This window comes from Erythranthe guttata, chromosome 10 (assembly GCF_056151865.1).
Source record: "Erythranthe guttata isolate IM_541 chromosome 10, IM_541, whole genome shotgun sequence".
NCBI classification, from domain to species: domain Eukaryota; kingdom Viridiplantae; phylum Streptophyta; class Magnoliopsida; order Lamiales; family Phrymaceae; genus Erythranthe; species Erythranthe guttata.
Genome location: NC_142542.1, coordinates 18,194,579 through 18,219,348, shown reverse-complemented (window position 1 = coordinate 18,219,348; position 24,770 = coordinate 18,194,579). Strand labels below are relative to the sequence as shown.

The 24,770-nt window shown below is 34.0% G+C and overlaps 3 protein-coding genes across 3 annotated transcripts; 1 reads left to right on the top strand and 2 right to left on the bottom strand.

Annotated features, from left to right (window-relative positions):
- Positions 1 to 6,301: 6,301 nt before the first annotated feature.
- Positions 6,302 to 7,755, top strand: LOC105959899 (transcription factor MYB56). The gene is made up of 3 exons (XM_012984061.2): positions 6,302 to 6,818; positions 6,909 to 7,328; positions 7,443 to 7,755. Exons 1-3 carry the CDS (start codon positions 6,560 to 6,562, stop codon positions 7,580 to 7,582), a joined length of 819 nt encoding a protein of 272 aa, XP_012839515.2. The 5' UTR covers positions 6,302 to 6,559; the 3' UTR covers positions 7,583 to 7,755.
- A 4,314-nt stretch (positions 7,756 to 12,069) lies between these two features.
- LOC105959898 (WUSCHEL-related homeobox 11) lies at positions 12,070 to 13,933 on the bottom strand. The gene is made up of 3 exons (XM_012984060.2): positions 13,417 to 13,933; positions 12,669 to 12,838; positions 12,070 to 12,315 (listed from the first exon to the last, which is right to left on the bottom strand). Exons 1-3 carry the CDS (start codon positions 13,874 to 13,876, stop codon positions 12,298 to 12,300), a joined length of 648 nt encoding a protein of 215 aa, XP_012839514.1. The 5' UTR covers positions 13,877 to 13,933; the 3' UTR covers positions 12,070 to 12,297.
- A 2,803-nt stretch (positions 13,934 to 16,736) lies between these two features.
- On the bottom strand, positions 16,737 to 18,366 carry LOC105959897 (peroxidase 57). Its single transcript, XM_012984058.2, has 2 exons — positions 18,136 to 18,366; positions 16,737 to 17,712 (listed from the first exon to the last, which is right to left on the bottom strand). Exons 1-2 carry the CDS (start codon positions 18,334 to 18,336, stop codon positions 16,933 to 16,935), a joined length of 981 nt encoding a protein of 326 aa, XP_012839512.2. The 5' UTR covers positions 18,337 to 18,366; the 3' UTR covers positions 16,737 to 16,932.
- Positions 18,367 to 24,770: the final 6,404 nt, after the last annotated feature.

The following is a 24,770-nucleotide window of genomic DNA, read 5'->3' as shown; positions in this document are numbered from 1 at the left end:
AAGTCCCTTTCAAGATTTAACTAAAATATTCTCTTGCTACATATTTACACTAGAAGTCAAAATTCTTCGTCCCAAGGCTCCATCCCTGGTCCAATAAATTTTTAATGAAGGAATGTAAATTATAGTGAATCAACGGTTCGTTAGAGTAGAGTAATGGATTTGAGTCTGGTGCCCACAAAGAACGAATACTCATTAAAGTTGAAATTCCGACACTGTAACTGACAATACTCGATTATAGAATCAATTGAACGATACCCGTGTGGGCCGCTTGTTACGTATTTATTTACATATATAGATGCAAGAAAAAGTCGGTGTAGGGACAAGTAATCTTTTTATTCTATGTCTAGGGAATTTAATCAATAGTTATTTTATTCCCAACTTGGAATAACTAACATGATAATGACAATAGTTTAGACATAGTTAAACATAGTTTATGTCATAAAATACAAATAAATTATGAAAAAATTAATACTTTAGGGTACGTTTGATGGAATAATTAGCCTAACATTATTGAAATTCGACAAGTATCATGGTGTCGTTAAAGTATAAACAAAAATATTAGTTTAGTAACGTACAAAATGAATAATGTATATAAATTATTAAATATAATTTTAAATATTCCTTTTTGTTCGATAACTATGTGGATAACCACATTGTTTTGTGTTAAGCTTGGTTTGGATTTAGGGTAATATACATCTTCTTGATTAAGAAATTCAAACCTAATTCTGGACACATTGTAAAATTTGAATCGATTAAACTTAATTAATTTTGACTATACTAATTGGTCGGTTTCAGTTCTTGGAAATGCAATTAGGGATCTGACCAGAACAAGAACGAAGACATGTTTGTTTTTGTTTAATCCTTGCTAGATTATTTACAAGAAAGTAATTAAAATAAAAGTAAATGATTATAAAGATTCTTCAAATACCCATGTTCATGTTTAGGCGTAGTCGTTCAACCTTGTATGAATTTGATCGAAACGAATACTAATCAAGCTCGAGTAGCTTGAATTTTTGGTAGATACTTTTTAGCATTTTTTTTTAATTGAAGTTTCATAACTTAACAAACGAAAATATGTGGTCAACCTTGATTTGTTATATTAACAAATTGAGCTCAAATGGTATTTTAAGGAACGATTTTGAATAGATTATTAAACTTTGATTTTCTCACCCGTTTAGATCTTTCAATTATTTTTTCTATCTATAAACAAAATAACGCAATAATTTAAATTGAGTATTAAACACATATATATATATATATATATATATATATATATATATATATATATATATATATATATATATATATATATATATATATATATATATATATATATATATATATATATATATATATATATATATATATATATATATATATATATTTATTTTCAAAGTTCAAATCATGTTAAAGTTAATGGTAAAGTAGGAGAATGATATATTTTGAACATTAAACTTTGATCCAACTACTCAAGGTAGCTGATCGAAGATGACCTATCGATTGAAGCAAGTGAGCTTGTGTTAATTGACGCAAATTTGAATCCTTGCCAACGATCATTATGTCGAGTTTGTCTCGTATGATTAACTTAGTGTGGTTTACCAGGGGCGGAACCACGTGAGGCCTGGGGGGGCTCTCGCCCCTACTTAAAAAGAATTATCGCCTATTTTCTATTACTTTTTTTTATTACATTTTGGTATTTATCTATTAATTTATAGACTTTGCCCCCCCAGATTTAAAATTTGTACACTTTTAGTTCATAAAAAATATTTTTTGCATTTTCTTTATTCACTCCATATTTTGGGCCCCCAACTAAAAGTCTCTGAGTCCGCCCCTATGGTTTCGTGTCCCGTATGGTTTGATATCTATTATTTGAAAATGTAGATTTACTCAATATACATATACAATTAATTACGGGTTCTTTCATTAAAATAATAAAAAAGGTAGCTGATAATTAAATAAACACAGTCATTTTAATTTCTTACGACAAAGTAACAAAATTATTCATCATATATATAATATTTTATAATTTGTGCAGGCCATTGTGTTGTCGACAAAAATAATTTATTAATTGATCAAACAGAAGATATGAGGAAATTAATCATGCAGAAAACTGTTGTATCATGTGCATAGATCGACATATTTCATATAAAATAATCTTTTCTTTTTGCCGGGAAATAAGAAAGGTAATTACACAACGCCAAATTACGGTCACATCACGAGGTATGGTCAATTTACAAAAACTCCCTCTTAGTTTGGTAATTACAACTACCCTTCAACTATGTATTCTATTACGAAAGAACACCTTTTTCAGTAGATAAATTTGACACTATAACGATTGATGTGTAAGACAATACACAATTGAGGAGATGAATGTAATTACTCAAACAAAATGGATTTTTCGTAATCTAATCTTACTTTAAGGGGTTTGCCGTAATTTGGCCTAAATTTTCAGGGTAAATTACGAAACCCCCTGAACTAAGGCTAAAAAATGAAAAACATCCCCACCTATCCGTAATAACCAAAATCCCCCAACGATTAACTGTTGATCGATTTTTTAACAGAAAATGTGTGCAGTCTATTATGCATTCTGTTAAATAGCACACAAATAAAAAAAAAAAATCTGAAATTGTGTATAGTATTCCCTGGAAAAAAATCGGGAAAAGTCATACTGTAAGGGGTTGGTGTAAGACGAAAACAAAATTCAGGGGATTTTTGATAATTACAAATACCTGGAGGTGGTTTCTGTAATTTTATCTAAGTTCAGGGGGTAAGGTAAATATAGTATAGAATACATCAACATGCACGTGTGTTGTGTGTAGCAAAGTCGAAAACAAAAAGGTGTGCACGTGCGTGTAAGGGGAAAATCATTTTGTACTCTCACAATTTGCTGAGTTTAACGAAAGCCAAAGAAAATGCCAAAACCCAATGAATGCTTTTCGCCAACTCACCTAAGTCTAACAATAAAAAGAGATCTCAAATAATGGAAAAATTAAATTAAATAAATAAAATTAGGATTTAACTTTTTTCTAAAAGAGAAATATTACGAAATAAAAGTAAACACTTTTCTTCCCAAAAACAAAATTGTACGTAACTGTACCCAATAAATATATTAAATAAATAAAATTCAAATCTTTATCTTGGTTTGTGGAATTGGACAAAAAAATAGTATGGGATATTCTCAATTTTCATTAGAGATTGTAATTAACTTATATGATATATATATCATTAAATTAATGGTATTTACTCATTTGCATAATTATTTGCATGAGTTACGTTTTAAATTAGTATAATAATTATTTTCGTTTTGAATTTTAATTTCTTATTTTCTACAACTATATTTTGAACAAAACTTGAATTAGTACGTTTTACTTAAAAAAAAAAATCCATTATATTTATACATATTTCACCCCTATACGAAGCAAATTAGAATTATTTTTTTTATTTAGTTTGAGGACCCCCTGAAATGTGAATGAAACATTTAATGCAAAGAAAGAACATAAATACGCAAAGAGAAATTATCCAAAAGATTTTGTATGATCACAGAATGGATTGAGATCATTATTACATATATTTATTTCTAGATATAAAAAAAAAGTTAAATTACAAACACCACCTAGGTATTACCAAATTACAAAAAAAAAAAAAATCCCTTATGTTCGGGTAATTACAATCATCACCCCTCAACTATAAACTTTCCTACAAATTCAACTTTGTGGTGTCAAATTTAGTGGAATCTTCTAGATTATATGAAATATTCTCAATTTTGTACCCATTTTATCGCATTCTGGCTCCACATATCGAAGCAAGATGATCATAAGATGTGTTTTTTGGTTTGTATATATCAGATTGTGGTGCATCAGAAACTGCATTTTTTGCACAACACGAGTACAAACCAGAGATCATTCCACAAAATCTACAAGATTATGCTGAATTTGACACCATAGGGAAGGACGATAAGATGATTCATAGTTAAGGGGTAGTTGTAATTATCCAAACATAATGGATTTTTTTGTAATTTAATTAACCTCAGGGGGGTTGGTTGTAATTTACCCTAAAAAAAAGAAAGAAATAATAATATGGAATATAGTCAAACAAGAAACATCATATGTAGTAAGTAGTTTTTGTGCAGTTGTTTCATTCTGTTACGCAAAAAGATATCAGTGTCTTCCTCGTGACCCCCCATCTTCCCATAACCATTTCTCTACTGCGTCACACCCCCACCCCCCCCCCCCCCCCCCCCCACCACCACCCCCCCACCCCCCACCCCACCCCCATCACTTTATTTGGATATAATAATATAATAGTTCTGTTCTGCAATTCTTGCAAAACTTAGACCAAAAACTATTTCTTTTTGGATTGTATTTATTGAATGTCTGTTTTTTACCTTTTGCTTCTCAACTTGGAATTAGTTGTTATGTTTAGTACCTTTATTTTTTTTTTAAATAACATTATTTTATTTTGTATATATATATATATATATATAGTAGTGTAATAAAATAAGGAGGGTGGTGCTGGTAGTTATGCAAACAAGGATGATATTTTTATACTAATTATTGTATTGATATTGATATGTGAGATTTAATTGTATAGTTTTGTTGGCTAAAATGTTTGTAATTCCATTTTAACTAATCTATTGTTTTAGAAAGGAAAAAAAAAATATCGTATTTGCAAAATCAGCCTTTTCTTTCTACTTCTCTTAAAATAAACAACTTTAAAAGCACTCGTAGACCTCTTTTTCGGCTTTAATTGATTTTTCATCGTACTTGCAAGCACCTCCAACTTATAGAATTAAACACTTAAAACTAACTTAATTCAGAATCACTTATTTCTACTTTTAAAAAAGTTTTTGCAAATACTAAATAATATTTTTTTTTACATTGTTGTCCTTATTAGTCAAACTATCATAAATATTATCTATTGCATTTGTATAAGTTGATTCCCAAAGGAGAGATAAGAGCATTTGGGGAAAATAAATGTGTGTAGTTTTTGTGTGCAAATAGCAAATTGCTAAGTAAATGTAGCAAGCACATTTATCAAAATCATCGCGTTGCCCTATTTTTCGAATTTGACAACATTTGTACCAAAACTATAATCATGTTGTCAATTCATAGGTTACATCTCATTTTAATATACTTACCATATGACTTCAATTCATAGCTTCATAAGTTATATATATATATATATATATATGGATAACTTACGACCATTCACTAGGTAAGTTCAAATTACAAAAAAATCTGTTATGTTTGGATAATTACAATTATGCCCATTAACTATGAATCTTCTTATACATACATTTATACAGTGTCGAATTCAACGTAATCTTCTGGATTCCGAGAAATTCATTTTGTGGCAAAATTTAGCTTTTGATGCACTTCAATGTGATATTTATACGTCAAAAGACATATCATATGACCATCTTGTTTCAAAATGTGGAGCTCGAATGGGATAAAACGAGTACAAATTGGAGAATATTCCATATAATTTAGAAAATTACACTAAATTTGACACCGCAAAAGTGAACGTTTAAGAAAATTTATAATTGAGAAGATAATTGTAATTATCCAAACAAGACGGATCTTTTTTCGTAAACCTTACTTTAGATGGTGACCGTAACTTACCCTATATATTTAGTGATAGTATTCAAAGAACATTTCGTGAGACGTCTCTTTGTTTTCAAGTACACATAATTTAATTTAGGTGTATGCATTCCTGCTTTTGGAGTTGGTTGTCAATTTTCAAAAAATTTGTTGCAAATTTGTACCGATAGCATTGGGAGAAATAAAAAAAAATTCTCTAGTGCAAAATGAGTTGTTGTTTTTCACCAAGTGTAACATCTCGTATAGTAAAAATCATTGTATAACATAGTGATAATTTCACTTTGGGAAATCGTACACAACTATGGAAATGAATTTTAACTAAATAAAAATAATGGAGTTCTAGTCACTACTAGTACTACGTGTACTCATACGTTTGAATTTTGTTCCTCGTTTCAAAAAAAAAAAAAAAAAATCTTTTTTTGAGAAATCAGAAAAGGGACAAACAGATTCTGTTTTTTTCTCTCTAAAATCGAGATATATGAAATTAAAATAATAATAATTAAAATAAAAAAAATAAAAAAGAAAAGAAAAAAAGCAGTTACACAAACCCCGAGTCCAACAGTGTTGAATGGGGGTTCCCACCACCACCACCCACACGAGCGGTTCTCGATTTCCATGCACACACACACACACGCACCACCCACACTGCCACACACACATATACATATATATATAAATATACATGTATAGAGAGAGAAAGAGAGGAGAGAGAATTGATTTTCTTTATGTATTATTTTTGGTTTTTTGTTTGTAGTGTGAGTCTGAGGCTGAACAGACTTATTATGTACGTTAGTTATTTTACCAATCTCTCACAGTGAGGAAGAATTATATTTGTAAGAGACAAAACGGAGTTTTTATTTGCCTGAGTTTTCTCACTCCTCCATCCCTTTCTCTCTCTACCCCTCCCTCCCTCTCTCTCTCTCTCCTCCATTGTTGATCATCAGTTACAGAAAACAAAAATGAACCTGCAGCAGCAAAACACGATGAACATTTCCGACACAACAAACCCACAAGCACGTGCGCCGCAACTCCGTTTCCGCTTCGCCGCCCATGAAAGAGACACCACCACCGCCGGCACCGCCGGCGGCGGACAAACGACAAAGCTATGCGCAAGAGGGCATTGGAGACCAAACGAAGATGCTAAACTCAAAACCCTAGTCGCCCAGTTCGGCCCACAGAACTGGAATCTCATCGCCGAGAAACTCCATGGCAGATCAGGTCACAAATTAATTAAAAAAATAATCTTTTATTACAAAGTTTTTATCATGTAAAATAATTGATCTTATTTATTTATTTAAATAATTGTAGGGAAGAGTTGCAGGTTGAGATGGTTCAACCAGTTGGATCCGAGAATAAACAAAAGGGCGTTCAGCGAGGAAGAAGAAGAGAGGCTTTTGTCGGCGCACAAAATGTACGGCAACAAATGGGCAATGATTGCCCGTCTTTTTCCGGGCAGGACCGATAACTCCGTGAAGAACCATTGGCATGTGATTATGGCGAGAAAACACAGAGAAACCAACTCTTTCTACCGAAGAAGAAAGCCCACTTTCTCGGCCAATGTCCAAAACAGTAATTTCACATCCGAAACAAAAACAAACAACAACGTTAATCTCGACGAATCCGGTGGCTCCACGTGTACCGATCTTTCACTCACCCCTTCTTCTTTCAGACCGGAAACTGAAACCCCCCATTTTCTCATCAGCAGATTTAGCCCTGTTCATCAAATTGGTACTACTACTACTACTTTTTTTTTTTTTTTTTTTTTGAATTTATATATTATTTATTTATCAAGATTCTTGATTTTTTAAAATTTTTTTTTTAATTTTTTTTGTATATTTGAAGGTGAAAACGTGGAATCAAACTCAGAAGGTTCAGCATCAGAATCAGTAGCCAACAACAATAGGGCCAATGTGTACATTTGTGGGGAAAATGAGAAATCAAGAATTGCATTCATTGATTTTCTTGGAGTTGGAGCCACTTAATTAATTATTGGGTATATGTACTAATTCATAATTAATATTATTATCACCAGTCTCAGCAATTATTGCATTCTCTGTAATAATTCAAATTTTTCTCTTTTTTTTTAGTTTCTGCAGGCTGCATGTATAGTGAATGAATCCCATAAATGGAAAAAAAAATAATAATTATTATTACACATTTTCTTGTTTATTTATTTGCTTTATTTTTCCTGTCAAAGGTTGAGCAGATAATCAGGCAAAGCAAAGGTCTTTATTTGTTTTTTTAAATAATAAAAAAAAAATATATAAAAAATAAAAAAGAAAATAGTAATTTGAAAAGTGAGACTAGAGAGTGAGTAATCAAAGAGAATCTGGGCATATTTGATGACTTTTGAAGGTCTGGGCATAGGGCGTTTGGTATACTTTGTTGACCCTTTGTACTCGAATATATGCCTTTTTTGCATTTTTTTGGGGTGGTTTGTTTCTTAATTTTGTCCTATCTGCCTGGGGGTGGGGGGTGGGGGGCGGGGGTATGGTAGGGGGGTGATTTGGGTAACCATCATTAGTTTATTACTTTGTTTGTTTGAGATTTGTAGTACGGTGTAAATCGGACGGACCGATCGAATTGTAATTAGAAGTTTTCGGATTGAAATCGAAAAAAGTTTGGAATTTCATACTCTATATACACATAAAAATGACGTTGATATTATAAGTATAGTTTTCGGAAGACAATTGTTGTTTTAGGAAATTAAAGTAGGATTGAAAATCGAAACTCTATAAGAAAGTCATAAACCAAAATTTTCAGAATTGTCAATGAATTTTTTTTCGCCAATTATATAGGTGCGCGAATCATCTAACGACAGTTATTAAGAGAATTCGAACTTTAGTCAATTAAAACACGGTCGTTTGCTCCAACTGCTAAGTCATCACTTACCTTACTGGACAATTTTCATTGTTATGCAAATTGCAATTTGTGCATCACTAGATATTGGCAATTAATTATAGAGACTAATACAAATTAATGAAATGCCAATATACAAATGTGTAACATAGGATCCTTTATTTCAGTTTTTGTATTGTACTTTTCGTTTCCCATAATAATAATAATGCACCACATCTTTGTACATGTATTATTATATTTCAATTATGACTCAATTGTTAATATATTAAATCACCACAAAGTACAACCGTTATATTAGATTGGGAATTTTATAATTCCTTTTGAATTGCACCCATTTTTTTTTTTTTTAATTTCTGGCGATTTGGATTCATAAATTTCAATTTTTGGAATAATAGTTTTAAATATAATTGAAAAAATTATGATTTCTAATTTTTACAGAATATTTTGGATCGAAATCTGAACATATATCCGATTTTTATTTTATTAATATTACAATAACTTCCTCGTTTCCCGAAATTTTATTTATAATAATATCAATGCGAATACAAAAAACGTGAAATTCGTCGATTACGATCTGTTTTATTTATAAAATTTTGAACATTTATTTATATTCTATTTTTTGTTTAAAATTTTTCCAAGAGCGAAATCAATATTTTAATTCCTAGAGAAATTCTATTTATTATATGTTTTCATACAGTGAAAACCAAAACGGCACCGTTTAGGGGTAGAGCTGTTGGGCCGAACAAATTTACGATCCGAGAGTTTGTGGGCTTCTTTTTATAACATCTTTTGCTGACAAATACTTCTTCTTCTAAGATCCAGTTATAAATGGGTTTCTGCCCGACCCATTATTAATTATTAATGTACCATGACTAAGTAGTTCTTCCGATAATTCTCGATAATTGTCGTTTTTTAGCTTTACATAAGAACTAAGATCTTTTTTAACTTAGCTCGATTTTATACGAAAATGCCCTTGTCTACTAATTAATAAGAGAATACTGTTGAAGAGGATTAATAAGAGTATAATCGAAAATTATGTAACTAATATGTTGTACAATTTACCCGGTGCTAATCGAAGGTTACAGATAACAAGTCAAATCGATCAGTGAGCAATAGAACAAACACTAACCAAAACCCTAATTCTGGACAATTGCATGTACCGAAGAATAACACGAAAATAATTTATGTGGTTCAACTTTGAATGATCTATATCCACCGGAGAGAACAACACTTTATTGATTTATATACACCACATAGTTACAAAGATTGCAAGATTACAAGAGCGGAAGAAATCTGTGAATTCTCGGATTTCTTCCCACAGTTTTAAACTATTCTCTTCTATTTTCTCTCTCTTCTAATCTATGGCGCGTTTATGGTGCAAGTGTGTGTGTTTCTTAACTAACTTCAGCAGCTCGTTATTTCTTATATATCGAAATGGATCCTTCGAGAAACTTCCCCGGCCCCTCTAACCTTCTTGATCCCTCCGGTTCCAATCAAACAACTGCCACCTCATCACAACGTTAGTTAATTAGGAGAGTAAGTTATCCACTACATCCGAGGGCATTCAGTTGACTTTAATCGGCTCCTTCCTCTCCTTCCACATGGATTGATCTTCCATCACAACTATACTTTGATTAGTTAATCATTAATTCAACTCTAAGTATCAGTAATTTTCTTTTATCACATCATTAAACAAGAAATGTTACTTATTACTTAAACCCTTTTCTATAATGTGTTTTTTTCTAAAATAAAGCACATTTATTAAGATACATAATACTTTCCAAAATTAAAAAACCACACCCATTTGTCCGATATGTGCATCCGACAAGAATGTAATAGTTTACTATATACTCATGGTCAATAAAATAACATAAAAATAAAAATAAAAGAAAGAACTTTTAGGGCAATAGAATGATTAATTTAATCAACCGGCAATCAATCTCATATATATATGCAACTTTTAATAATTAATGTCATATCCAACTTTAGCAATTAATGTCATGTCGCACTTATCCAAATTGATTTATTTTATTATATATAAGTCCACATCTAATTGTTCATGCATCGTTCCATTTCTTTCATTATCATCAATCAACAAAAGAAAATTAGTGCACTTTCTAATTAGTTAATTAATTAAAGACTCCTCAAACTTAGGATTATAACACTAGCATATACTAATTAATTACCACTTACTTATGTTTTTATTATTTTTTAATCAAATAAAAGTGTGTGTGTTAGCTCGCAAACCACACAACTTGCTTGCTAATGAACTTGCGTGACAATTAATTAATTAATTATAAAGCCCCCTTTTAAAATAATATTGCTTTTTGTTTTGCCTTGTATTATAAGATAGAGCCCATTTGGTTTGTTTTTCGAATAAACTAATAAAAATGTGGGTATATTACAGCCTCATTTGAGGTGAAGTTGTAATTACTCAAATATATAGGAGCTTTTTGTAATTTAATATTATCTCAGGGGTGGCCGTCATTTACACTAAAAATACACATTTTTTCGTAATCGAAAAAAGTTGTAGTAAAATAAATTACTTTCTTGAAAAAATCTAGTAATTTTACTTGGAACAATCTTGAAAGAATCGCGAATCTTAAAATAAAACCAAATGTATTATATACATCATTCCAATCGGGGTAATTAGATACCACAACTGATTATTTATATTTGGTGGATTTGAATCATAAATTTGATTAAAAATCATCCACTAAATGCATATACATATAGGTTTGTGATTAAGTAATCACATGCAATATTTAATTACCCAATCTCCATTATATTGCATGATGTCACACGTGACAATTAAATCTTCTTATTTTTCTCAATTAAATGGATGTTTCAATCAATTTTTTCTATGATTATAAGGTCGTAACTTCAAATAGCTGCACAAAGATTTGATTATATAAATGTCGGCGGATCAAGCCAAGGCATTGAGAATCTTTCCATTGAATTCAGTGACAATTTTCATTTTATTTTCTCGTATAAAATAGAAAATCAATAAATTAATAGTTTCGTTTAATAATATATTTTTCTGGTCCCGGCTCAACGACAAAGTATTACCAGCCAATCAATTGCCAATTTGAAATTACTAAAGCGAAAATCAATAATAATATCATATAACTAACCAATCGTACATGTCACCTCGTCGATCAATTGAAAAATCATAAAAATGTCCAATTGACCAAAATACCCCTTTGCCAATATTTATCGAATCTCAACTATTATTCGAAAGTACAAGAGACCAAATTATGGGAAATGAGATGCTGCACTTTGTTATTTCCAATGGGTGAATTTCAACCGCAAGTGTAAATAATCATCCACTAATTAAATATACATACACGTGAGTTTATGTAATTATGTGTAGAATTATCGAGCTCAAATTATTATCGGAGAAGAACAAGTAAAGTCATGATCATGCCTTAAAAACTCAAATGTAATTAATGTAAAATTTTATAATAAATGGTCCATTAACCTCATTTTATTGTTAACATAAAGCTCTTCAATTAAAGAGTTAAAGGTTGATAAATTTAATAGATTGATTAATGTTAATAAAATTCTAACAATTTATTGGCAAATAAATCAAATATAAATTCATTTACTCAATGGGCACAATACATCCAACACTTGATTACAGAGCCAAAATATTATTTTCCACAAAGCAAGAGAGGACAAATAAAACAAATTCGTAATAATAGTGAAAGGGACATATAAATTTATTATTTAATTTGCTAATAGTTATTATTAAAACAAATTATTATTTTTAATTTTTTATTTAATTTTACAAATTCTAAAGAAGGATTGAAGCTCCCAAAATCCAGTTGCTCTCATATCAGGAATGCCTTGGAACCTGAAAATATTCACAACACATGAAAATATTAAATCTTAGAAAAATAATAAATTAATTAAAATTAGCAATAATTTCTTCAATTAGGAAATAATTATACGATAAAAGCTGAAACCATTGTAAAATTCTTCGAATTAGTAATAATGTACTAACGATAACTTCCCTAATTTCAATTTAGGCAATTTCAAGTTCTACGGCTTCAAAATTCGAATTATTCGCAATTATAACAATATTTATGCTCTGAAATATACATCATTTAACACAATTTTTGTATACAACAAAAAAAAAATTGAATTTTAATATATTCGATACGTACGTATTTTTTTTTCTTTTGAATTAAATTGATAATTAAGTACCAGAAAATAGCTTTCACCATGCTGAACCAGAAATCCATGGTCATAAACTTCATCAACTGGCATTCCTGAACAATGGAACAACAAATAATCTCCGCCAAACATGGCCTTAACGTTCAACGGTCCCTTCGTCACCTCTGTAGCTACTCCATTTATGAATACTGTAATTAACCCTGTATATTAAATTAATTAAACATAAATAAATGGATAAATTACACCTACATTCTTGATATATGCTAAAATAACATTCAGGTCCCTGTAGTATTAGTATTTACAAACACACCCCTATACACTTTAGTCCATAAAAACAAAACAAAAAATATTTTCTTAAATCACTCCATATTCTAGCCCCCCGAGAGAAAAACCCCTGGTTAGAATCCTAACGGAATAACTTATCCAATGCATTATTCTGTTAGAATTTCTAACAATGTTTGTAATTACCGATACTATAAGGACCTTAAAGTTATTTTAGCATACATCAAGGGTATAGTGTAATTTTTTAAATAAATTATATATTAATTATTAGAAAATAGAAATTAATTTTTTATATTGGATATTAAAAAATTGAATATATATATATATATAATATATATATGATGACGGCGACGTTTAAAAAAGAGTGTCGGTATTAGTTTATTGTTATTTTAATATAAGGTTTGCGGCTTTAAGGAAGCCAGACATAAATGTGTTGTGGCCAAGATAATTAAACATAATTAATTAACTTAATTAAACTTTTAATTTAACTAATTACCTTCAGATTGGTAATGCAAATTGGAAGTGTCGTTCGGGCCAAGATAATCGGTCCCGCCAAGCCCGAAAGACGAAGAAGAGCCCGAGAAGCCACTTGTTGTAGTACTACTGATTGTGTTTTCATGATACTGATGATGACCCACGCCGCCGCCGCCAGCTTGGGGCTGCTGGTCCGCGGCGGCGGCGGTGAGGGTGGCCTGTAACTGGCGCTGGCGGCGGCGGGACCTGGAGCGGCGGTTCTGGAACCAGTAGAATACGTTGGCGTCGCCGACGGGGCCGAATTTCTGGAGCATCTTACGAATTCTGACGGTCTCGTCTCTGTGTGGGTTGACCGTTCCGCCATTGAAGAGTGACTCGAGTATCTCTATTTGCTCCGGCTTCGGCGTCCACCTTGACCTCGCCGGCTCGGCTTCTGAGCCGTGGCTCCTTCCCGAGCCGATGTCTTGCTCTTGATCTTCCATTTTATTTATTTTTTTATGAATGAATGAAGAAGAAACTGATTTTCACTGCTCAGTACTACTACTCCCACTCTCTCCACGTAGAGTATTTAAAGACCAAAGGAACGGATGTCGAGTGTGAAATGACTATTTTACCCTTTCATCGAGTAGTAATCGGCATCAAGCAAGATTACTGCGCACGTGGTTGGTTTAGACACGTAGGATTTTGCTATTCTCTTTTAATTTATGATCACGACCGTCAAAACGGCGTCGGCTTGATAATAGTTAAATTAGTTTTATTTAAGTTTGAGTAAGTACAGTTTACTTGTAAAAAAAAAGAAAAAAGAGTAAGTACAGTTTTATTTAAAATTTCGTTAATGTTGATTTGACTTTGAATCTAATTTTGACAAACTTATGATTCACTTTTGGCGGAATTTTGAAATAGGGGAATATTGTTAATTCAGTTGTTTTAAATTAAGTAATATTGTTTTGACTTTGAATCTGATTTTGACAATTTCTGATTCGCTTTTGGCGAAATTTTGAAATACATAAAATATAGTAAATTCAATTAGGTTTCCAGATTGTAATCTAATTTGAATCAAATAGATTGAATGTCGGGTGACGAATATAAGCATTAATAAATTACATTTTCAATTTTAGATTAACTCAAAATGTCTAAGATATTGCATTGTTCATTAATTCATGCATATCTTTCTTATTCGATATCTTGGTAATTCTAAGTTCAATTAAAAATTAACTGAAAGAAGCAAAAATTACGTACGTCTTTTGAGTTTTACCAAATCCAAACTTAAAAATGGTCAAAACTACATCTCAAATTGGAACGATATTCTTAAAACTGAAAAGACATTTATCACGTCACGTAAAGTTGTTGTTGTCAGACTACTTAATTAGCTGAATATAGTTCAAAATATGTTGCAAGATTAATTATCATGAAACGCAATATTAGGGTTTTCTGCGTGCAAAACGCGTTCGAGAATATGCATGCAAATCTCGGGAAACCAAAAGTTGAAATAAAAAATTAGAATTAATGAAACAATTTATTGAGGAATAATCCAATTGATCTCTGCTAAAATTAGTTTATAAATTCTTCTGACACTAATTAGTTTCTTACATTTTTAATCAACTCTCCCATTTAATATGTTTAAACAGGAACCGACTTAGTTATGTCTTCGTCTTAGGATTTTGTTTATTTTAATTTGATTTATTTTATATAGTTATGTATAGTTAATCATAGATATATTAGTTCAATTATTATTACAGGTATTTCAATTAATTATCTCCATTATTTTAAAACACGCACGTGGACTGACTTAAGCATTGGGTGGTTTTCGCCGGAACCCAACTCCAAAAGCCCTAACTTGTACTTTTTACGTGGGCCGGGAAACGCCTCGTTTCTCCCAATTGAAAAATATTATCGAAGGATTATTTCGGTTTTTAAATATTTATTGCATGTGTGATTCGAGTTAACTTATTGTTGTTGACCACATCAAGTCCAAATTTTGCACAACTTTTAAGCGATAGTATAAATTGAAACTTGTCAATCATTTTAATTTCAATTTTTCCTGATTTATTTAAATTATTATTTTTTTATTCTTAATTTTTTATTATAATAATAAATAATAAAGAACTTTGATTTTTTTTTAAATTTGTATATGTACCTTTTATATTAGTATATATTATTTAAAATAATATAAAAAAAATAAAGTTAAAATTAAAATTAAAAAAAAAAGCTAGCGAGCCAGCTCGTGAGCTCACGAACAACTGAGAAAGAACTCAAGCTCGAGCTTGAAGAGTTCGAATTCGAGTTCGAGTTAAGGATTTTGTCGAACCAGCTTACCAAGCTCAGGAGCCGACTCAGCTCATTTACTTATACACCTAATAACACTCAAATAAAATAGACGACTTAAACATAAACTTTTCATTTATAATAATTCGTGATTATATTAATTAATTAATTAATTAATTAATTAACGTAAAAAAGCATGTCGGCCATGATCTGCAGATGCAAGTAGGCAGCCCTGGGAACAGTGCACAATTTGCAAAGTCCATATAAATTAAATAATTTTTTTTATTTTCCTTCTGAAAATCCATATGTTTAGTCGGTGTTGATTTAATAAAAAAAATAAGAATTAATTTCAGCATTTTTATATAGATTAGTAAAATTAATTTTAATTCCTGGGTTGGGTTGGTAGGCTTCCACTTTTGTCAACTACATAATGTTGGATTTTTAGCCAAAAATGGAATTTATTGTGGCTTCCAGTGCAGCGCCCCCGAATTTTTTTAGGAATATTTACGGAAAAATATAAGATGTTAATAAAATAAACTATAATATAATATATGGGCAATATGAACGTTACAATTTATTACAACACGTGATTTGTAACTTGATAGATTGATAAAACTGTACTGAATAGGTTCATGTTTGTTTTTCGTAAAAAAATTAAAATGGTCGTTTAAACCTCGGTTCGGCATTATTTTTTTTTGTTGCGAACCGTAACCAGATTGTGTAATACATGCCGGCTCATGGTCTAATTCAAGAACCCTGCGCGATTTGCGCGATTTGTGATTTAGGACGACTTTATTACTTTTCAGCATTATTATAAAGACGACGATGTCTTTAATCACTAGATTTTATTACAATTTTAAATATAATACGATTTTCAAAAGTTTTCACTATTTTCAGTGGATTCCGGATGTTTATTTGTTCAATTAGTAGTGATGTGATGTAATATTAATTAATATATTGACAAAATTGAATAAACATGTGTACCATGAATTCAGTACACGTTAATGCAGGCATTATCGCTAATTAAATAATTAATTTAGTTAATTATGTAATAATAATAATAAAATAATAAAATAATAAAGAACACAATTTTTATGATATACATATCATCAATAATTTGGGTTACATCAACTCAAACAATGTATATAAACTCAAACAACTCAAATTTAGGAAAGCCAAAATAGACAATTAAGTTATATATAAACTCAAAATAAATAAAAAATACTTCACACTTAATCAATTCAATATAATTAATCAATCAATCATAAATTCTTCAAGCTTTTTTCTTAGGATTAAAAACCCTGCAATTCTTCCTTATTTCTCCAGCTTTCCCCACAAGAACTTGTATCTTACTCATCTTGATCATAGCATTCGCAAAGCTCTGTTGAAACGCAACGCCGTTCTTCGCGAAACCCGATACGATCGGTGCGCTTAACCTATCCAATGCCAGTTCCTGATCAATTTGCATGATCCCTCTCTTGAACAAAGTCTGATTGTAGAATTGATTATCGAACGCGAACGAAGTTCCCTGGTCGAGGAAAACCTTCGGATCGCTGCTCAACGGCCTAAATTGGGTCCCACAAATCTTCAGAAGCCTAGCGGCCAATGCGGGTTCCATGGTGGGGTCAGGCTTTCCAGTTCCCTGGAAATTGGAAAGCCTGTCCTGGAAAAACCCACAGTGGGCCACGCCCACTGTGTGGGCCCCCAGTAGGGTGACCATGTCGTTCATGGTCATCCCTTTCGCCCTGAAAGTGGCGAAGGCGTCCGAGACCGACTGCGAGGGTCCCGGTAGATCTACCTCGTTCGCGTCGGAGACGAGCCCGTCACGTCGGCCGGTGGACAGGGTGTACTTGGGCCCACCGGCCAGAGCCACTGAGTCTCGGGTGGCTAATGTGATTATGTCGGCGCATGATACGGTGGAGGGGCATACGGCTTCTACGGCTTTCTTGGCAGCGTCGATTAGGTCGTTGCCTCGGACGGTTAGGTTAGGGCCCGCGTCCTTTTCCGAGGATGTGGTTCTTGTGGAGTCTATGAGTATTGATGCATCACAGCCCTTCATTTGATATATATTGATTGTATTATTAGTGTACAAGAATAAGAATAATTGGAGGTTATGCTAAAATAATAATATATAGAATAGAGTAGACTTTTTTTTTTTTTTTTTTTTTAATTAAAACGTGGGGAAGTGTATGTGTTTATTATTCACAATAATATAAGCAAACATATCTTTTTGTCTATATGATTGGCAATATTGTCATATTCAAATTAAATACCAAATTTAACTATGGAAAACCCAAAAAAAAAAAAAAAAAAAAAGAAGAAGAAGAAGCTAAGGAAAATTTGTATATGGATTTAGGGTTTCAAAAATTTAAATCATCCCTGAAGATACATCACCATTAATTTTCTTGCAACATATTCCATATATAACGTAATAGCATATTAAAATAGGTAACTTTTTTTTTTGGTTTAAACGTACCCGAACGAAGCAATCGTGGAAATGCATTCGAAGCAAAGCTGCGGTAATGGAACGATCTTTACTAAATCTTTGTTTCACAACTCCTTGGATTATCGATTCAGCCTTCGGACACGTGGTACCGTAAAACCCTACTTTTAGTTGAGCAGAAGCCAGGCAAATAATGCTAAGGAAAACAACTATTAATATTGCTGTTTTCGCCATTTTTATTTCTCAGCTGTGTTTCTTTGCCAACGAGCAAGAAGAGGAAGAAGAAGAAGAGGATTCGCTCGATATATATAAATAAAGAAGAATTTTATTTTTTATTTTATTTATTTATTTAATTTAATTTTATTTTATTTTATTTTTCAGGGTGGCACAAAGTTGGCCATAACGTGCCAAGGTCAAAGATAATCAAAAGGAACTGGTTTTTCGAATACGCGTTACACAATTTGGACCATAGTATAATTTAATTGGCCAGGAGTATACTATAATATTAATTTGCAATTGGATTATCTCTTACCAACAAACAACACACTACAATCTAGAAATTTTGATTATTTTTATTATTAAAAAATAAAAATAAAAATCGGTCGTTTTCGACGATAACGTTATCCCCGTCGTTATTATATTAGATAACACGTAGGAAAATTAACTGAAATGGCAAGTTATACGATGACAAATGGAAGAAAACTAAATAATATTGATCCTTTGATTAGGGTTCTATACTTGAATGGTATCAGTTCACTAATTCAGATTCTATATTTTAATTAGCTAAATTTATTAATTAATTAAATTTAATTAATTGGGGAATTAATTTGACCGTCTAACTAACCTCATTCATGAACGAGCTAAGTATACCAATAATTAATTACTTGTTTGAGGCCAGATAATAGCTAAAATAATAAATTAATATGTCCTAATTGAATACGATAAATGAAGATTGTGACTAAGGAAGTTTGACTTGATGCTGGGTTTTATGTGTGTATCCTCTTTTGTTAAGAATTTAGAATATAATTATGCTAGTAAAAGTAGTTTAGTAGGTGCAGTAAAATTGTGTGATTTCTCAGGTTCTAACCAACATTTTTTTAGTCCAAAACATCTTATATATAAACGAAATAAATGTCAGGTCAACCTAAGAAATTCTAATGACATTTTTGTAATTTTTTTGGGAATGTCACTACATGCATTACACGGAAGAAATACTAATTTAGTATAATTCTATTACCATTGTACGAGCGTAATTTATTTAGTGCACCTTTATGGCGGCAATATATATATATAGCTAAAACAAATAGCGTTTCTTTCTTACTTCAATACCACCAACAGAAAAAATAGAAAAAAATAGGTAATGGTGTTAATACCCTTAATAAAATTAATACCACACAAATTGTGTTTGTAATTATTAATTTTCATTAATTTTAATAATGTCATTACCTATTTTTTTTTTTATTTTTTTTTATGTTGGTGGTATTGAAGTGAGAAAAAAAGGCATTTGTTTTAGCCGCTCTCATATATATATATATATATATATATATATATATATATATATATATATATATATATATATATATATATATATATATATATATATATATATATATTTGATGATGCTAAAGATAGATCACCTTAGATAGTTGAAGTAGGATGAGCTGGAAGAGCAGAGTGGATCACTGGCTCACGAGCTGTCCACTCTGCTCTTCCAGCTTGATGACCTTGAGATACCTGCGATCATAGAATGCGTAAACTAGGCCGGGGGTTGATCTGGCGGAAACCCCTCCGACGCTCAAGTCAGACGTGCTGATCCTAGAAATAGTCCAGAGAATACAGTTAATCGTATTGCTCAGATAATAGGACATACCTTATGGAATGAGTTCAAATGTGTATTTATAGCTTAGTTGAGATTGTCGGGCCTAAACCTTGCTTGAAGGTGATTGGGCCTCGGTGATAGTGGTCTTCGATATTGGGCTCGTGGCCCAGTAGGTAAATAATTTGTAGGCCCATTGGGTTGACCCAATTAGGCATATCATTAAGCCCCCCACTATCGAGTCGATGTGGGGGTCATGTTGAAATGGGTGACATATCGTGTCGAGAGTAAAAATTGTAGTAGTCGATGTTGTGCGATAACGCGTTGGAGCGTGTGTCGGAGGGGCGTGAATGCGCGTTGGCGCATAGCGCGACCAAGTTGTCGCGATGTAAGTTAATTGAGTCGTCGGTTTTGTCCCGCGACGATGTAGTAGCGAATTATCTCCTCGTGGGAGTTGTCTCGTCGCGGGGTAATAGTGTTGATCGAGTTATCTCCTCGTGGGAGTTGTCTCGCGATAATGTAGTAGCACGGATCAAGTAATCTTCTCGTGGGAGTTGTCTCTGGGGTAATGGAGTTGATCGAGTTATGTCCTCGTGGAAGTTGTCTCACGATAATGTAGTAGCACGGAGCTAGTATTCTCCTCGTGGGAGTTGTTATTTTTCGACATTGTCAATGTTTTGACGCGTTGCTTATATGTGTTTACATATAGCCTTGTGCGTGATGTACTTGAGGAGGGGATCAGACTCTCAAGATTTTTTTTTATGGGGGTCTTGCCCCTTGTTAGACCTCGTGGGTCTTAAGTATGTTTGGACTGTGGCCACGTTTTAATGAATGACCCATCGAAAACAAGTAGATAAATTTGAGTAATCAAGCTGGCCAGGCTATATAGATTCTCATGATATCTCTAAGTGCTTCTGGGGTTGTAATCGTGCTAACTTGAGCTTGCGATTATATAGCGAATTTCGGGGAGTAGTCTCCTCATGGGAGTTGTCTCGCGGTGAGTAATATTATCGAGCGAGGTGGTTGCACGTGGGAGTTGTCTTGCAACGAATTTATAGTGTCGAGCGAGTTGGCTCCTCGTGGAAGTTATCTCGCTGCGGGTTGTAGTATCGAGCGAGTTGGCTACTCGTGGGAGTTGTCTCGCTGCGGGTTCGTAGTAACAAGCGAGTTGGCTCCTCGTTGGAGTTATCTCGCTGCGGGTTCGTAGTACCGAGCGAGTTGGCTCCTCGTGGGAGTTGTCTCGCTGCGGGTTGTAGTACCGAGCGAGTTGGCTCCTCGTGGGAGTTATCTCGCTCCGGGTTCGTAGTACCGAGCGAGTTGGCTCCTCGTGGGAGTTGTCTCGCTGCGGGTTGTAGTACCGAGCGAGTTGGTTCCTCGTGGGAGTTGTCTCGCTGCGGGTTCGTAGTACCGAGCGAGTTGGCTCCTCGTGGAAGTTGTCTCGCTGCAGGTTGTAGTACCGAGCGAGTGGTCTCCTCGTGGGAGTTATCTCGCTGTGGTTTCGTAGACTCGAGGGAGTTGGCTCCTCTTGGGAGTTGCCTCGCAACGGGTTATAGGACGGAGCGAGTGGGCTTCTCGTGGGAGTTATTTCGCTGTGGTTTCGTAGACCCGAAGAAGTTGGCTCCTCGTGGGAGTTTCCTCGCAACGGGTTATATGTCCTAGCGAGTTATCTCCTCGTGGGAGTTGTCTCGCTACGGGTTGTAGTTCCGAATGAGTTGGCTCCTCGTGGGAGTTGTCTCGCTGCGGGTTCGTAATACCGATGGAGTTGGCTCCTCATGGGAGTTGTCTCGCAACGGGTTTGTAAGACCGAGCGAGTTTGCTCCTCGTGGGAGTCTTGCAAGCTCCCCACTCTCGATTCGATGTGTGAGCCAAGTCGAAAATGGGTGACGGATCGTGTCGAGAGTATATCGGAGTCGTGGTGTACCGATAACTGTTAGCGTGGTTTGGAGAACTAATATTTTTTTATTTATCCGTTTGAGAGCGCGCGCGAATTGGCGAGGTGCGTTGGAGAGCTCGCGCAATTCGGTGAAGCGCATTGAAATTCTCGTGCGATTTGGTGAAGCGAGTCAAAATCTACGCGCAATTTGGTAGAGCGTAGGCAAAGTTGCGCGCGATTTGATGGGAGTGCGCAGTCCAAGGGCGACTTGGGAAGAGCGCGCGCCCTGTAATTAATTAGATTTTTTTTTTTGTCTGCTGACGCGCGCGCGCGTCAGCGCGTCTAAGCCACGCGCGCGTGCTGTGCACGCGCGCCTCCTCCTCCTCCTTTTTTTTTTCTCTCTCTGCTGACGCGCGGGCGCGTCAGTCGCGTGCTCTCCACGCGCGCGTGCTGTGCGCGCGCTCTTCCCTTTTTTTTTTTTTTTTTTGCACGCGCGCCCGGAGGGGAAGATGGCGCGCGGCTTGGGTGATGGCGCGCGCGTGGCTTGGGCGATGGCGCGGCTTGGCTTGGAATTTTTTTTTTTTTTTTTTTTTTATCTTCATGTTCTTCTTCTGGTTTTTCATTTTTTTCTTTTTTCTTCTTCTTCTGTTTTTTCATCTTCTTCTTTTTTCTTCTTATTTCTTTTTCTTGTTTCTTTTTTCTTCAACTTCTTCTTTTTTCTTCTTCTGTTTTTTCATCTTCTTCTTTTTTCTTCTTCTTTCTTTTTCTTGTTTTTTTTTTCTTCTTCTTTTTTTCTTGTTTCTTTTTTCTTCAACTTCTTCTTTTTTCTTCTTCTTTCTTTTTAGGTGGTTGATGTTCACCCCTTTGGGGATGTTTTTTTTTTGAGTATGGAGATTATACTCGTCTCTTGAGATGGGATATGCACCCACTTGGGGTTGAAAGGTAAGGGTGATGCCAACCTTGGGATGAGATAGCCCCCCACTTTAGGATGAGACGTTCGAGACCTATGGTTTGAGGTGGATGCGCACGGTTGTGCCATTGTTTCAGTGGCAACACGAGTTGAAACTTTCGCGGTCGTACGCTGAAGGTCCTTATCGGTTATCTAAACCGTTAGAGGAGCAAGTAAAAGTTGATCTTGTTGAAGGTTCGGCGATCATGCGCTGAAGGTCCTCTTCGGTTATCTGAACCGTTCGAGGGGGGCGGAAGTAGGCCTCCAGAGATTCGATGACCCATGGCGAACGAAATATTTTGGGGACACTGTAAACCCCCAGGGAGTCGATAACCCTTGGCGAACAAAATATTTTGGGGGCAGATGTAAGCCCCCAGGGAGTCGATAACCCTTGGCGAACGAAATATTTTGGAGGCAGATGTAAGCTCCCAGGGAGTCGATAACCCTTGGCGAACGAAATATTTTGGGGGCACTGTATGCCCCCAGGGAGTCGATAACCCTTGGCGAGCGAAATGTTTTGGGGGCACTGTATACCCCCAGGGAGTCGATAACCCTTACTAGCGTTGAAGGGCCTCCTCAGTTGTCTGAACCGATCGATGGGCGGGAAGAAGTGAATCCTGTTGAGGATCTAGTGGGACATCCTAGGAAGGCCTCGTAGTGGATCCCGAGCACGGGGAGGAGGATGTGACAAGCCAGAGCCTCCACGAGGTGAGAGGTTGTTAGCAGTGTCACACTCCCTTGAGCAGATGTCTCAAGGCCATCATGTGCGCTACGTGATTGTGTTTGCCTTCCCACAGACGGCGCCAAAATGATGATGCTAAAGATAGATCACCTTAGATAGTTGAAGTAGGATGAACTGGAAGAGCATAGTGGATCACTGGTTCACGAGCTTGATGACCTTGAGATACCTACGATCATAGAACACGTAAACTAGGCCGGGGGTTGTTCCGGCGGAAACCCCTCCGACGCTCAAGTCAGACGTGTTGATCCTAGAAATAGTCCAGAGAATACAGTTAATCGTATTGCTCAGATAATAGGACATACCTTATGGAATGAGTTCAAATGTGTATTTATAGCTTAGTTGAGATTGTCGGGCCTAAACTTTGCTTGAAGATGAGAAGAGGCAGCAACAAGAGTAACGGCTTTGACATTTGGGGGTCAGATAATAATTTCTGTTGTATATAATTTAATCGAATTTAAAATTGAAATATGAAAAATTAAATAATAAGATGATTATCTGGCAAGTTGCTGTAATCCGACTGATATATTAGAGGTTTCCACGTAGTAATTAACCGGCTTGTTTTTAATTTTAGCCGCAGTTCCGGCTAATGATTTGATTATTTTAATTAATCAAAAATTATGGTTCTTTATGTCTATTTCAAATATATTAAAAAAAAAAAGAAAAAGAAAATTGTAATTGGTCCAAGCTTTCAAGAATATTTGCATTCTAATGTTATCATTCAAAATATATACATCATAATGAAATGGATTTAAATGAAAAATACTATTTAACGGAATAAATATGAAATGCAACCATTCATAAATTATAAAAGGTGTTTTTAAATTTAAAAAAAAAAAAATTGGTTTTTTGGTTCATATTATTAAGTTAAAGCAACTCATATAAGAGAAACAAAAGCAAGATTTGGTCGCTTAGTCGATCTCGTCACACATTGTTGTCCTAATGCGGTTTACGACTCTCGTATGGTTTGCAAGCTATTAGTCTATTACTAGAATGTAGGTTTACACCGTGCATCTGTATGGTTTGCTGATTGGGTCCAAAAAGAAGGGCAATGCCCCGCTTCCGATTCACGGAATAAGTAAGTTAACGTTAAAACTAGTAGTATTTCACCTTCGCCTTTGGACTCCCACTTATCCGATACTGCTCAAGTCATTTCATAAAGTCGGACTACAGTCAAGCGTGATAAGGTTTTCTATTCCCACTGATTGTGTTAAGCCCGTTATTTTGGCTGTGGTGTTCCTTCATTGCCACAAATAAAAATAATAGAAAGAAAAAAGAAAAAAAAAACAAG

What these genes read in the sequence shown, in the direction of transcription:
- LOC105959899 (XM_012984061.2), top strand. Translation starts at nt 6,560, where the DNA reads ATGAACCTGCAGCAGCAAAACACGATGAACATTTCCGACACAACAAAC. An exon ending in GAAACTCCATGGCAGATCAG is followed by an intron (nt 6,819 to 6,908) that starts GTCACAAATTAA and finishes AAATAATTGTAG; the next exon opens with GGAAGAGTTGCAGGTTGAGA. An exon ending in TAGCCCTGTTCATCAAATTG is followed by an intron (nt 7,329 to 7,442) that starts GTACTACTACTA and finishes GTATATTTGAAG; the next exon opens with GTGAAAACGTGGAATCAAAC.
- LOC105959898 (XM_012984060.2), bottom strand. Translation starts at nt 13,876, where the DNA reads ATGGAAGATCAAGAGCAAGACATCGGCTCGGGAAGGAGCCACGGCTCA. An exon ending in TTTGCATTACCAATCTGAAG is followed by an intron (nt 12,839 to 13,416) that starts GTAATTAGTTAA and finishes TTTAATATACAG; the next exon opens with GGTTAATTACAGTATTCATA.
- LOC105959897 (XM_012984058.2), bottom strand. Translation starts at nt 18,336, where the DNA reads ATGGCGAAAACAGCAATATTAATAGTTGTTTTCCTTAGCATTATTTGC. An exon ending in TCCACGATTGCTTCGTTCGG is followed by an intron (nt 17,713 to 18,135) that starts GTACGTTTAAAC and finishes TATCAAATGAAG; the next exon opens with GGCTGTGATGCATCAATACT.